At 52.7% G+C, this 15,006-nt stretch overlaps 3 protein-coding genes across 3 annotated transcripts; 1 reads left to right on the forward strand and 2 right to left on the reverse strand.

Moving 5' to 3' along the window:
* Positions 1-320: 320 nt before the first annotated feature.
* On the forward strand, positions 321-1,343 carry LOC119090241 (cuticle protein 7). Its single transcript, XM_037213027.1, has 2 exons — positions 321-326; positions 860-1,343. Exons 1-2 carry the CDS (start codon positions 321-323, stop codon positions 1,259-1,261), a joined length of 408 nt encoding a protein of 135 aa, XP_037068922.1. The 3' UTR covers positions 1,262-1,343.
* A 4,255-nt stretch (positions 1,344-5,598) lies between these two features.
* On the reverse strand, positions 5,599-6,267 carry LOC119090243 (cuticle protein 7-like; the record flags this gene model as incomplete). Its single annotated transcript, XM_037213028.1, has 1 exon — positions 5,599-6,267. A coding segment is annotated over one exon (570 nt), but the record flags the coding sequence as incomplete, so codon positions are not given.
* A 5,714-nt stretch (positions 6,268-11,981) lies between these two features.
* On the reverse strand, positions 11,982-12,983 carry LOC119090435 (cuticle protein 7). Its single transcript, XM_037213237.1, has 2 exons — positions 12,957-12,983; positions 11,982-12,571 (listed from the first exon to the last, which is right to left on the reverse strand). Exons 1-2 carry the CDS (start codon positions 12,960-12,962, stop codon positions 12,068-12,070), a joined length of 510 nt encoding a protein of 169 aa, XP_037069132.1. The 5' UTR covers positions 12,963-12,983; the 3' UTR covers positions 11,982-12,067.
* Positions 12,984-15,006: the final 2,023 nt, after the last annotated feature.

Raw genomic sequence — 15,006 nt, forward strand, 5'->3', positions numbered from 1 at the left:
TGCGCTCAAGGCTGCTTAACCAAGCGCCCGTCCGGATTGCGCTAAACCCCGGAGGACTGCGATCAAGACCTCTGTAAGGGACCCCGGGTCAGCGGGGGCGACACAGGTCGCGCCTCCCGCGGCGCGCAGCGGTCGCCGCCTGCCCGTGATTGGGAGGGCCGCCAGAGCGCAGGCGCCCGAGGCACGGCTGGCGGTCCGTGACCCAAGCGCCTCAGGGCCGTCGTGACCGCGGCGTGGCGACAGCTGGTCCCACGTATAAAAGGCGGCCGCTCGCTTCGGCCAGACATCAGTTGCGCTAACCAAACGCACCAGCTCCAGACATGAAGGTGAGTCGAGAGGAGTCCCCGATCGCCGCGAATCGATCTGTGCTGTCGTCTGTGTCCCTCTCTCTCCCTCTCTCTCTCCCTCCCCCCCCCTCTCTCTCTCTCTCTCTTTCTCTCTGTCTGCCTCAAGCTCTCTCCCCTTCTTTGGCTCTCTGTCGATAGCGGCTGTTTGTTGTCGCGGACCTTTCATGGTGAATCCCTGGCCCTTCACTGTCTGTAATTTTCCTCTTCCTTGCTACCATAATCACCCAAATCAATATCACATTTCCCATTCTCTTTCTGTCTTTCTCCCTCACCTTGTATCCTTCCACCTTTGCACCCCTATCAAGCATTTAAAATGCCCACGAATACACGCATTGATATTTTGCCTTGATCTGTATCCTTGAAACAGCGAACGCACGACACCACCTGTATCTATTTTGCAATGCAATATTTAAGTGACTCGGAGGACAATCCAGAAAAATTGGTAGCTTGTATATATACTGCATGTATATCACTTGGTTTTCTGACCACGGCCCGCTGTTTTGAATTCACAGGTCTTCGTTGTTGCCGCCGTCCTGGCCGTCGCTGCCGCCGCCCCTGCCCCGGAGTCACCCTCATACCGCCCCGCCCCGGCCCCCTACAAGCCGGCCCCCTACCACCCGGAGCCCAAGTACAAGGAGGAGCCCAAGCCGTACGCCTACGACTACGCCGTCAACGACCACTACACCGGCACCAACTTCGCCAAGAACGAGAAGAGCGATGGCCACAACACCCAGGGCTCCTACACCGTGGCTCTGCCCGACGGCCGTGTCCAGACCGTGAACTACGTCGCTGACCACTACGACGGATTCAACGCTGAGGTGACCTACGAGGGAGAGGCCCAGTACCCCGAGTACCACTCTGCTCCTGCCTACAAGCCGGCCCCGGCCCCCTACAAGCCCGCCCCGAAGTATTAAATGTTTCCTGAGTTAGGCTGCGTGATATTTATTGTATTTGTCCGTGTCTGTTGTGTGTAATAAAAGCTCAAACATGGTTTAATCAACTTGCATGATACATCGCCGGAAACCTACACGCATTTTTGCAAGATGAGCGATTACGAGCATAAATTACCACCATCAGGAACCGGTCACATTATTGTCTCAGTTCGTACTCTCCTTCACTCTCGGGCAACACAAACATACTATTCCAAAGGAGTAGCAGTGGCCCCAACGGCGAATCAGAATCAATGCAATGATCGGCTGGGGTGTTCTGTGCGGTTGAAACTCATCTCAAAACCAAGCATGCTGAGCCAAGCGGAGTGTCCTTGGGTAGGCGCAGGGTCTCATCAGATGAATGGCTGCTTGCAAAGGAACCTGAGACTTCAAACTAGCCCAGCGGGTTGAAATGTGGAGTTGGACCTCGTTTTGTCTTCAGGGCTATATGTGAGCTATGGCTTACGTCAGTAGAAACAACCTCAAAAAGCGGTACTGGCAGTCCCACCGAGCGTACTCGTGAAAAGTAGGGGGATTTCCTTGAAATGTGTCACGGTTTTTAGCATCGCCATTTTGCCATATGGCGTTGTTGACCAGGGGTGTGTAGGGGAGGGAAGCAGAAGTCGTGCAGTGCATCCAGCTGAGCTTTTTCAGTCGAAATTCGATGTTAATTGTTGGCATTACTTTCTGGTGACCAAACCTCTCTGACCTCCTTGACCTGGCGGCCGAGGAACATTTGCTGTCGGGAAATAGACGATGAAGTCCCCATGCATATTAAAGATCATTGTCAGCTGACCATTAACAAAGCGATCTAACGCCACATGTTCGCCGGATGACGGAACTGAACCGAACCTGTGACATGCGGTCCGGAATCTGGACCTTATGGCACAGGTAGGGGGGGGGGAGGTGATCCGATGCCCCGCCCAATGTCTGGACTTGGGATATCCGGCGGCGCGTCGGATCTTCCCTGCAAAAGCTTGAAATCAGAACAGTTCCGAAGGTAAAGTCGCCGCTGCTGGTTGCATGATACTCCTCGACATCTATCTTGTTTTCTCTCTCTATACATGCACCCCGATTTACGCAAAGCGGGGTTGGGGTGGGTTTTCAGATTTGCAATTGGTTTCAGCTCCCGAAATGTGACAAATAGTGTCTGAAGTCAAGATGTGTTTACCTAGGGAGCGGTATTTGCCCCATTGGCCCATCTTTAAAATTTTTTTAAAACTCGTTGTCATGTGTTTAATTTTCAGGATCCACTTCGATCCATGTACAAGCTTTTATGTCCAACGCGCGCACCATCAAACCTTGTTTACAAATCTAATCTGATCACATCCAGGAAAAACAAAACATGCTCATGACGGTGGATTTGAATGCCTCGCTTGTCAGTCCATTCCAACATAACATGAAAACACAGCATGCAGGAGCAACAGCAAGTTTGGTATCAAAACTTCCGTATGAGCGTTCCATTCGTCCGCCTTTTCCAGGCAGCCACCTGGTAACGGCAAGAGCAGCAATCGCAATTTTTACCGCATCGAACCTGTCTGAGAAAAGACCTTCGCACAGTTTGGAGCACATGTGGCCTTCAGGTCACCCGTGAGAGACACGAGATATAATTGTGATCGTCCCCGTGGCAGTAGCACGTGAATTGGTGGACCGGACGGACTTTGGGAGCAAGCTGGGATTCTCAGCAGCTTTTCAGTGTGTTTGCTTTTATCTGGAATGTCAGCCACTGCAAAGGGTTTCTATTGTGAATCGAAATATGTCACTCACAGCACTTAGCAATAGCACTAATCTGAATATAAGCTGAGCGCAAAAACTCTCAGAGGCACGACAATGAACATATCCCCCCCCCCCTCATCTACGTGCCCCTTCCCGGCCATGCAAAGTTTATGGTAAGCATTGTTATGCACGTCACTTAATGTTGGGAGCTAAGCATTCCGTGCAGACATGTACAAGTCAGGTCGAGGACATCCCATACTGTCATATAAAATGCAGGAAGTCGTTTGCGCCCGTTGTACGCTTAACTCAGTTTTAAGTGAATTGTCTTTATCTTGCACCCCCGTTATGAAATCCTGCGCACACTCCTGCGAGTCATTAACACCATTTCCTTAGGGATGAAGAAGAAATACTTGACGCTGTGCAGTGCCAGCGTTTCTGGTGCGATTGTTTAACTCTTGTGAAGAGTTAGTACCTCTGTTAAATGACGGCAGGCGGCAGACGGCAGACGGCCGCTCAGCGTCGCCGTTGTGCTCGCTTTGCCGAGGAACACCGCCCGGTGGAGGTGGAGAGAAACATGGGCCTGTGTTGCACCCGACGTGAGCGCGAAACGGCGAGAGCTACCGGGCTACCACGCCAGGGAGAGGTGGCTGCCAGGGGGGGGGGGGGGGGCAGATGCAAGATACGGAGCGGTGACAGCTTCAGAGGTTCGCGCAGCGAGGGGGAGCGGCCTGCAGAGCTGCGTGCCAACTTTGAGCGGCTGCGTCCCCGGTGAGCTGCGCAGGAGCGGGAGCAGCAGCCCCGAGGGGAGGCGAATGTTCGGAGCCAGCTGTAGCGATGATTCGTCGCTAGTGGACAGACGCCTTCGCTCGAGAATCGTCGACCGGAAGCGGTGCTGGCTGACCGGAAGCGGTGCAGGTGGTAAATAATGACGACATTGGTGTCACGAACCGACTGCGTGCGTTCTGTGATGCCGCTGTGATGCGAGGGCGTGGACGTGAGGCTGTGCTGTGTCAGTGGTAAAGTGCGACTGATTCCGCTGCCAGTCCTGCCGCGTGTGCTGCGGTACGTCGGGATTGGAAACGCTGCGGAGGTGCGCACCTTCCCGTCAGTTTGCTCTCCGCCTGAATTCGACGCTGGCGCTGTTTTCTCTGACTGTGGGGTGCCACCGCCAAGCAACACCGGTGGCAATGTCATGCGTGCTTGTCCATGGACGCGTTATCAGCGAGTGAGAGCTGTGCAGGCGCATCTCGACCAGGTCTCGACATTCGCGCAAACCGCCCATGTCATCAGCCTACATCTGGATCAGTGAGCCGCAGCCTGTCAGCCCGGACGCCGCAGCAGCCACCTCCGGCTCGATCACGCGCGTCTAGTGGAGATGGCGGACTCTGGGAAATTCCTAGAGTGCACCACTGAGTGTTCGGCTGTTCTTGGCACGCTGAGCTCATGCTCCATACTAAACCGTCGGTGGCAGTGACATTCGACTTGTCACGTTGGGTCAAACGGGTCATGTCTCGTGTCAAAAATCCCCACCATCGACACTTCACGGACTAAGCGTGGTGCCACAATGGAACAAATGAGACTGTGAGCCGTTTGGCCGTGGAATGGCAACTATTCAGGAAAATATTTTCTCATCCGTCGCATTTGACTTGTTCTTGTCACTGGCGCTTTACGACCCACTCAGCTGCTGGGGCTATATGGCGTCGCCAGGCTCTCGCCCCAGCAGGAAGGGTGAGAACCACGGGAGTCGAACCACTTGCCTGTGGTTTCCGAGACTGCAACGTAACCGCAATACCACAAGTACCCCGTCGCATTCGACTCACTTACACCTTGGACAACCCGACCTTATTGAAATGAAAAGAGCTGCATCATGCACTGTAGCATGATAATGCAAATTGATGCATATCAACAGTTCATGACGAATGTGTTCAATACACTCAAATTATTTCACACCCGAGTGCGAAATGCAACCGATAATCTCACAAGTGGTCATCATTAAATCACCCTAGAAAGGCACTGTCGTTGCGATTTTTTCAATGAGGTGAAGATGTTGAAAACTTGAATTCTGACGATTTCAATATCATACCTTGCGTCAGTCAAAAGATATTCCAGGTAAAGCTCCGGGGTTAGATGCTTAATGCTCTCGGTCGACGAGAACAGACGCCTAGGGTTGCATTTGACTCGGATAATTTTTGTTGACAGATATCTCAGCTTTTGCCGACTAGTGCTATTTCACCTTTCTTCACTGATGAAGAGCTCTTGATTTTGTTTGAATTTATGCTCTTTTGGCCGACACTACCCGCCGCAGCAGGGCCAAGGGACTAACGAAACTGCAGAGTGGGGGACAGGACTACATGTTTTGGGAGTCTTCCGCTACTGAGACTTACCCTGTACGGGAGCCCTCTCTCGGGCTCTGCAATCACAGCCTATCACTTGTTAGAATGCTGCATAGGGTATCGAGACCATAACAGCACTTAGCCTGCCAGGTGACTGCTCTAGGAAGTGAAATGCACGCGGCACCTGTGCGTTCTGCATGCCTGTACGGAAAGGTTCAACGTTATCACGACCAACGGGCGGACTCCGTCGCCAGTCAACCTCAGATAACCGGCTGTCAAGTGAGCACGCTGGCTTTTATTACAACGTACAACAGGTACAGACGTTCACGATAAATATCACAACACTAACATTCTTCTCAGACATGGGACTGCTTAGTACTTGGGCTTGTAGGCGGGAGCGTAAGCCGGTGCGGGCTTGTAAGGGGCAGGCTTGTAAGGGGCAGGCTTGTAGGGGGCGGGCTTGTAGGCAGGGGCGGGGTGGTACTCGGGGTACTGGGCCTCACCCTCGTAGGTCACCTCAGCGTTGAAGCCACCGTAGTGGTCGGCGACGTACTTGACGTGCTGGATGCGGCCGTCGGGCAGAGCCACCGAGTAATATCCCTGGGTGTTGTGGCCATCGCTCTCCTCCTTCTTGGCGAAGTTGGTGCCGGTGTAGTGGTCGTTGACAGCGTAGTCGTAGGCGAACGGCTTGGGCTCCTCCTTGTACTGGGGCTCCGGGTGGTAGGGGGCCGGCTTGTAAGACGGGGCCGGGTGGTAGGGGGCCGGCTTGTACGGCGCCGGGGCCGGGTGGTAGGGAGCCGGAGCGGGCTTGTACACCGGCGTCTCCGGGGCCGGGGCGGCGGCGGCAACAGCCAGCACGGCGGCGACGATGAAGACCTGAAACAAGGCGACATAATGCGTGAGAGATGTCTCAAAGCTCTGTCCTGATGTCCCTGCACGGCGTCACACACTATCACACCGGCCAGGAGGCACCTTCACTGCACTTTTGACGCCACGTATGATGAACGAAAGCACTCTGCCCGGGGCGACAGCGTTGGAACTGCGAGCAGCAGACTTCAGCACCAGAAGCATATGAGACCCGTCACACGCACACCACGCTGGCACCGCACGCTCCACGCTGCCGACTCGCGGCGACCGGGCTACGAGCGCCGCCGCCGCCGCCGCCGCCGCCGCCGCCGCCGCGCCGCCGCCGCCGTCTCGCTTCAGCGCCGGCGGCAGCTGCCGCCTGTGGGCGCTCCATACCTTCATGTTGGTTGGATCCGTGCTAGAGGGCAACTGGTGCCGCTCGCTGGCGGACGTCAGTTTTTATAGCCGGAGCGCGGGAGGTCACGGCCCGCCGGCCTCCGCCGGGGCAGCGCCGCCCGGGGCGGCCGCCGGGGGCCGGGGCAGGGCGGCGGGCGTGGGCGCGGCCCCCGGGCTGCACGCGGGACCCCCTCCCGGTCGCGCCGCCTGCTCCATCTCGGCCCGGCATCAGACGCGCCCACGGGCTTATCGTGCCCCAGTTCGACCACGCTATCGAGGTCTCGTCTATGGAGACTGATAGCAGGGCATGTGCTGTTGTGTCGTGTTGGATTACACACGCACGCATGGCCTCTGGACACGCGAAGTTACGGCATGTCCTATCTGTCAGTGCCATGCTGGACATGAGTCTCGTAGTTCTGGTGCTAACCGCTCATCCTCATCGGCTTCCTGGCTCCTTCCCGAGACCAACTGAGTCCAAGCCCAAGCCATTAAAATGTGATATAAATTCGGGTCGCGCTGTGCCTGTCTAGCAGCCATAACTCCTGTTCACTTCGGACGTAGGTACATTATGGACGTCGTTGTAACACGTGCAGAAGCCAGAAGAAAACGAAAGCCTGGTATGATTGAATAGGTCGCGATGTCAGCAGTGCACACTCCGTGAAAACTCCGTACTAAGTCCAGGCACTTTCTGCATTTGCAGTTCCACACTCCCTTCCTTCTTGCATTTGGCTTCCATTTGTGTTTAACGAGTTTACATAAGTGTAGGGATTCTGCTTTCGGTGATTGTAACTTATCAAAACTAGTCAGTACTTATTGATGATCAATCTACGAAACAAACTCGACTTAGCTTAATTCAATGCACAAAACCGTTTGATATTTCACCTGCCTTCGAACACCGTGGAACTGCTTTGCTGATACTGAAAGTGTTTTCGATGACAATGCATTGCAGCATGGAAGTCGTGGAGCCACGGAGCCAATGCCAATTTTACATTTGTTTTGGCTTAAAGGACCGTCGTGCCTGAACCTTAGCTTAAGCTACCACTAAGTATGCGCATCGCCATGCATTTAAAATTGGCTATTGTGCTTATGAGCCCGGCATCACACTGAAGCATCAACATTAAAACAGGAAACACCAGGAGGCTGTGGTCTCTTGTACGACATCGGGATGAATCAGTCATCTTAATCAGGAGATGCTGCAAGTCTAAACGTGTTTAAGTACAAGATGTTCACCGCTAGGGTCAATTCCTCCAAGGTTCTTCGCGAACTCCGTGTGTTTCCTCCAGCTATCGCTAGTGCGAACAGATCGGTTTTAGTAACATTGCATCTTAGAAACCACCGAGCCCCGCGATGCCCTGAACCAGCCGAACAGCTCTGCGGCCAAACAAAGATTGATTGGAGTACGTGTGGGAATTCACCGGCTCTTTGACAACCTGCTTGACCGCGCTGGGAAAGCACGCGACAACATTCCCGGGGCGAGCCGGCATGCCCGAAGGTGCCGCCCCGTCGTCCCATTGTCCGGTCGCACCGGAGTCATGCCCGAGACCAAGCGCCTTGACCTTCTTAGGCTGCTTGGTCGGCATGCACACAGAATTTACGACGAAGCCAGCCACAATGCACTCACGCTGGGCCCTAAATTGGATGAGCATGGTCTTGTTTGGGTCGACCTTGCTCGGATGCAGCATAGCAGGCCTACGCGATAGCGAGTAGGCGATCACGAAAATTTCATGTATGTCGTAAAGGGGTATCTGAATAGCGAGAACGGTCGTAAAATGCAGTGTTCTGTACTACACCGCGCGGATGGATGAAGCTTTTAAAGATGAACTAAACGCGCTTTTGACAAAGACGTCACATTAAAAAAACTGTTCATCGCTGTGTGCAAAACTTAGCCATGTCCGTATCGGCTTGTGGGTCACTTATCATGCGGGGCGCGAAAGCTGTCCTCATACCTGCACACACCGACCTGCGGGTTGCTGGGTACCGCTACCATAAGTGTAGAACACGGAGAGCCTTACCATGACAGACAGCTGACCAGTCTGCATGCAACCTCTTTCGGGACTGTTTCTGCCCGAGCCGACCGGTCATGCCGGTGTGTGGGGTGGGTGATCTTTTCACTGCCTTCCCTGAGAAATCGAAGCGCTGTGGTTTTAACTGCTGGGAATTTATGAAATGCTTATGAATGTACGCTTCTGTACATTCACGGCAACGAACCTCGAACCGCGATAAAAAGTTGTGTGCACATAAGACGACTGGGACGGTGCACACCACGTTCGGGAAATGTTTTTCAGCGCTTGACTTCCAGGCATGAAGTCAAAGTGAATGTAAAACATTTAAATATCTTTTTTCATTGTATCTGCCTCACATCATCCATGAACTCGACTTCTTAATTTGCTGTGTTTCCTCGCTCGCTTCGTGTTACCATGCCAATTCCCTGCAGTCCTTGATGCCAATCAGCGGTTTCAGTATGTTAATCATGTCTTGCACGGCGCTGCTTTAATTACTACGCCGAGAGTAGCAACTCACTCGACCGTGACCGTTCAGGGTGACCGGGAGATAGTGAGGCACGAGTGTGGTGTTAATTACATTATATTTTTGGTCCATAAAGTGACAAACTTTGCCAATATCAGTTTCAGGAAGAACAAAAAGATAATGGTCACTGGCTGCACCTCTGTGCATCAGTTCATCCCTCTCCCATCCAGCAGTTGGACGGGTATTTCAGGAGTCCAGCGATGGTCCATTTGAGACACAGCCCACACCATACGAGGGGCCTTAGAAGCCCGTGAGATATTTGTCTGGAGTAACCTCCGAGCGGTTTTCAGCACAGAGCTGAAATTTTAGCAAACTTAGTTTTATCATGTCAACACACATTGTGACAGCCTGAGATTTCTGACCATGACACTCGCGACGGTTGGTCTATGCCGTTATTTCGAGGTCATGTCGGGTCAGGTCGGGTCGGGTCATCGAGGTTACATTCAGGTATCAATGACAATCAAAGATAATGCACGAGGTTCTTGGACCGAATTTCCTCAGCTCTGTCACTCTAAAATGAATTACTATGGTGAACTGATTGATAAATCTGGTGAACTGAGGGCAACCTTTGCCAAATCCTGATTTTGTCACCAGGTATGATTTTTCGACGCTAATCCAGTTTGAGCCCAATGGGCACGCATCTGCAGTTGTTAAAAGTATTTCTGGCGTTTTCTCCATTGCAGTAATTTGTGTAGTTTTTTATGCAGCCGGACAAGTCCATGCAGCAACAGCTTCAGCTTCCCTGGGTTGGCATGCCGTACAACAGAGCACACTCGTCTCTGTTCACTATTGCCCATCGCATGCACCGCCCTGAAAGATAGTCAACGCCCGACCTCTATGGCCTCACTTTACCTGCACAGGTCACAGTCGTCATTGATCAGTCACCTCCCTCCGGTACCGCTGACAAGAGTTTCCAATGGTGGCTCTAGGTTGCACAGTTCAAGAGCTGATAAAAGGGACCTTTAAGGCTCCCTTAGTAGAATGAAGGCAAATAAAATGCTTGTAGAGTGTGGGATCGAGAGCCACGGATGACCTAATAAGCTAGATGGGCCAAATTTGTAAATATGTGAATTCACAACAAGGTCGCAAGATATCACGCGGCCCATCCGGAATCAACGATGTTGTTGAGAACTGTCGTTATCTACCGTTTTACTGCCAGAGGTCACCATGCATCTCCCACACAGGGCAAGGAAATGAGATTTCCGTAGCATTGGACCTAAAAAAATAACTTCTCAGAAATTAATGAAAATCTCGGTTGCCTCGTAGAAACTGGGACAAAATATTTTTTTGCGAAACATGCTGAGGGAATATGTCCTCAATCTGTCATGTGGTGCGGCGTTGCTGTACGCTATTTCCCGTGGTTTCAGCAAGGCCGCTTGGGTGGGTGGCATCACAGGCACGTAGCCGAGGGGGGAGGCATGGCGGCCGGCTATCTTATATACTCCGCTGCTGAGCCAAAAGGCTCACACATTATAACTCAGCCTTTTCGCGAGAATCCGAATCAACTTCGCAGGAGTTCTGGCCAAATTTGTCGTTCCTCCCCCCCCCCCCCCGAGGCGGCCCCACGGATTTTGAGTAGGGGTGGGCTGGATTTTCGAGGGGCATCCTCGCAGAGGGGGTGGGGGGGGGGGGCTCCAGGGCAGTATCGCGTTTAGGGAGAGGTATACCGAGGGCATGTGGTCTGTTATTAAACTGTTACATGCACCATATCCAAGAGAATAAATGTGAAAAACAAAATGGGGGAGTGTGCGGGTAGCGTAGTGGCGAACGCGACTGCGTTAACCTCGCGCGTCTGGAGAATCAGAGGTACGGAGTTCGATTCCCCGCGGTGCCCGCCCTTCCGGCCAGGGAGGGAGGCAAGCGACGCCAAATAGCCTCAGCAGCTGAGTGCGTCGTAAAGCCCCAATGACAACGACAATAACGAACAGAGTGGGGCCTTCGAATCATCCCATCAAAGGACGTTGGTAACCCATAAACAGGCTCTCCTGATGAATAGAGGGGATTCCTTGTCCATAATAGGGCGCTGACGATTCTCAAAGAAATCTCAAAATATAACCAAGGGACCTCGTTATCGCAAAACACGGCACCCTGATTAGAAACCGCGGCCATCTGAAGCATAAAGGGGGTGTCCTGTTCCAGAAATGGGGCATCCTGAATAATGACCGTGGCTCAAACCCAGGACGTGGTCTCATCGGCTGCAACAGGGTTTTCCGAGCCAGTAAAGAGGCGTCCTTATCGCTATATTATGCCTTCTGATCTAGGGCATGGGCCGCCTTATTTATAATGGTGGCGTCATGATCAAGAAAACTAGCCTCTTCATGTACAGCAATGTCTTCTAAGCCCAGTTTTTGCTCTCCAACACAAGTGTGGTGCCTGCCTGATACGAATATTCGTGATCTATGGGTAGTTACAACGACTTTAGTTTTGGAAAAAAGGCCCCTGAAATTTTGGGGTTGGGGAAAGCACATACTCTTGCTGCCCTGCCTGCCGGCAACAGGGAGAGGAGGGAGGGGGGGGGGGACATTTGTCCCTTCTACACGTCTTGCTATATGCTATTGCGTTCTGATGTTCTGACTATATGCCTCGTAAATGTGTTCTGACTTTATGCCTCGTAAATATGTTTTGACTTTATGCCTCTTTATCGCCCCCCTCGACGGGAGACATCCAATCAAAAGAAGACCTCTGCGTGGGTCATCCAGTTCCTGCTCGGTTTACATTCTGAATATCGCCATGATGCCAGTAATGCAGTTTTAGACAAAATGGACAGTAAATGGCAGCATTTCTACTTGTCAAGCTAAGCATACTAAATAGCTCGCTTCTGGAAAATGATTGCTGATTACGTATTATAGCATATACTCGCAGGGTACTTCCAAACAAAGTCTTCCACCAATCCGGTTTTATTCAGACGCATATCAGGTACATATTGCGATGATAAATATCATAACACGCTGCAAGCATGATAAATTACTCCCTTTTAGTAGGCCACAGCAGGCTTGTAAGAAGGTGTGTAGGCAGGGGCGGGCTTGTAAGCCGGGGCAGGCTTGTAGGCAGGCTTGTAGGCGGGCTTGTAGGCCGGAGCAGCAGCCTTGTAGGCAGGAGCGGGGTGGTACTCGGGGTAGGTGGCCTCTCCCTCGTAGGTGACCTCAGCGTTGTAGCCACCGTAGTGGTCGGCGACGTACTTGACGTGCTGAACACGGCCGTCGGGCAGAGCCACCGAGTAATATCCCTGGGTGTTGTGGCCATCGCTCTCCTCCTTCTTGGCGAAGTTAGCTCCGGAGTAGTGGTCGTTGACGGCGTAGTCGTAAGCGAACGGCTTAGCCTCCTCCTTGTACTGGGGCTCCGGGTGGTAGGGGGCCGGCTTGTAGGACGGGGCCGGGTGGTAGGGGGCCGGCTTGTAGGACGGAGCCGGGCGGTACGACGGGGAGTCAGGGGCCGGGGCAGCAGCAGCAACAGCCAGGACAGCGGCGACAACGAAGACCTGCAACAGCATGAACAAGTTGTTGGGAGACCTGCATATCAAAGTCAATGGCGATTATAATTGCACGTCGTAATTGGTTTAACTATTAGTGTCATTTCTTGTACATGACATTGATTGAACGCCACATGAATTGTCCCCGGTCGAACAATCGAGACACTTGTTCCATTCTGTGCCAGCACCTGAACACCTATCGCGCGCACACACACACACACACACACACACACACACACACACACACACACACACACACACACACACACACACACACACACACACACACACACACACACACACACACACACACACACACACACACACACACACACACACACAACACACACACACACACACACACACACACACACACACACACACACACACACACCTTCATGCTGTGTGCTTGAATGGCTGTTCGCTATGGAAATGATACCAGCTCTCATGGGGCGCGCTCTTTTATAGGCCAGCAGCCCACCGCGCAGATAGGCAAGGTCACGGCCGGGCCGCTTGGTCAATCGCCGCCCCGTTTTGCCACCGGGACGTCTAGCACATTTGCAGTGCTCGCGCCGTCATGATACAGCGGTTTACACGTAAGCTATGCACTTCGCATCGGTTTGGGAACACTGTTCACTGGACTGTGCCGCAGCCAGGCGTTGAAGAAAAAAGGAAAAATGCATGGCACGGTTGCCCTGATCTGATTTGTGATTTCACACAATGGAGGGAAAGGTGGAACTGTGTTTTGATCTCACATGAAGAAACAAAATAAAAAGAGAATGGGATGGCTGGCCTGGTCTTATCTCTGATACCACGTGCTCTTTTCCATTTCTTTTTCAACGCCTGCCTGCGACACAGTCCAGCGAACAGCGTTCCGAGCCGATATGACCGAACCGTTCCCGAACCGATTCCAGTGCCCGATCGCGGGCACTGCAAGTGTGCTAGACGTCCCGGTGGCAAAACGAGGCGGAGATTGGCAAACTGGGCCAGGCCATGACCTTAGTGAGTATCTGTGCGGTGGGCGACTGGCAGATAAAAGAAAGCACCCCATGAGAGCTGATACCACTTCCAAAGTAAACAGCCATTCAAGAACACAGCATGAAGGTGTGTGTTTGTGTGTATGTTTCCGCTGGTGTTCAAGCCCTGGCACAGAATGGAGCAAGTGTCTTAATTGCTCGACCGACAAAAATTTGTGCAGCGTGCAGTCACTGGCATGTGCTACAAATGACGTTGATCGTCAACCCCTTAAAACGTTTTATTACAATCACCACTGACCTCCATGTCTGGCTCTCCCAACAGTTCGTTCATTCTATTGCAGGTCTTCGTCGTCGTCGCCGTCCTGGCCGTTGCAGCCGCTGCCCAGGCCCCCGACTCCCCGTCGTACCACTCGGCCCTGTCCTACAAGCCGGCCCCCTACCACCCGGAGTCCCAGTACAAGGAGGAAGCCAAGCCGTTCGCCTATGACTACGCCGTCAATGACCACTACACCGGCGCCAACTTCGCCAAGAAGGAGGAGAGCGATGGCCACAACACCCAGGGATATTACTCGGTGGCTCTGCCCGACGGCCGTGTCCAGCACGTCAAGTACGTCGCTGACAACTACGGCGGCTACAACGCTGAGGTGACCTACGAGGGAGAGGCCCAGTACCCCGAGTACCATCCCGCTCCTGCCTACAAGGCTGCCTCCCCGGCTTATAGGCCTACCTACAGTCCGGTCTACAGCCATCCCGCCCCTGCCTTCAAGCCTGCCTACAAGCCTGCCCCTGCCTACACACCTTCTTACAAGCCTGCTGTGGCGTACTAAGAGGGAATGATTTGCCACGTTTGCAAAGTGAGGTGAAATTTGTCCTGGTAACCTGTACCTGATACGAGTCTAAATAAAATCAGATTGATGGGAGACTTTGGTTTCTTGGAAGTTTGTTTGATAGTTTGGCACAACACAACATAACCAAAAACTCCTTCGCACAATCAAACACGAAAAGATGGACCGACTCCCGGGTGGGGCATCGCTCCAGCCTTTTTGTTCATCCAGGCGAGAGATTGATCCGCCATCTGAAGGTACGCCAGCGCTGTAGCGCGGCGGCGCCTCCAGTGCATCACAAGATTGGATCCAGGCTTGGAAACAGCTTAAATGTTCGGCTGAGAATGACAGAGTCAGATCTCAGCGTCCGTATGTTCCAAATTCAAAATCCAACAGCACTTAAATTGTTGCCCATGTGCTCTTCCATATGAAGAGCCAGAGAACTGTGTTCTGGGCTCTCCTGTCTACCATCAGAGTAGAATTCCAGTGCTGGGTCAAACAGAGTGCATCAGCCCTGTTCCCAAACTCCAAGTCCAACTAGTCCAACTAGGATATACTGGTAGCCCAACTAGGATATTCAATATTGCTATGGACCTAACAGCTTAGAAAATAGCAACGGGCAGCAGATAGCAGAAGATTCTTA

The sequence above is a fragment of the Pollicipes pollicipes genome, unplaced genomic scaffold (genome assembly GCF_011947565.3).
Source record: "Pollicipes pollicipes isolate AB1234 unplaced genomic scaffold, Ppol_2.1 Scaffold_3087;HRSCAF=3621_pilon_pilon_pilon, whole genome shotgun sequence".
Classification (NCBI taxonomy): domain Eukaryota; kingdom Metazoa; phylum Arthropoda; class Thecostraca; order Pollicipedomorpha; family Pollicipedidae; genus Pollicipes; species Pollicipes pollicipes.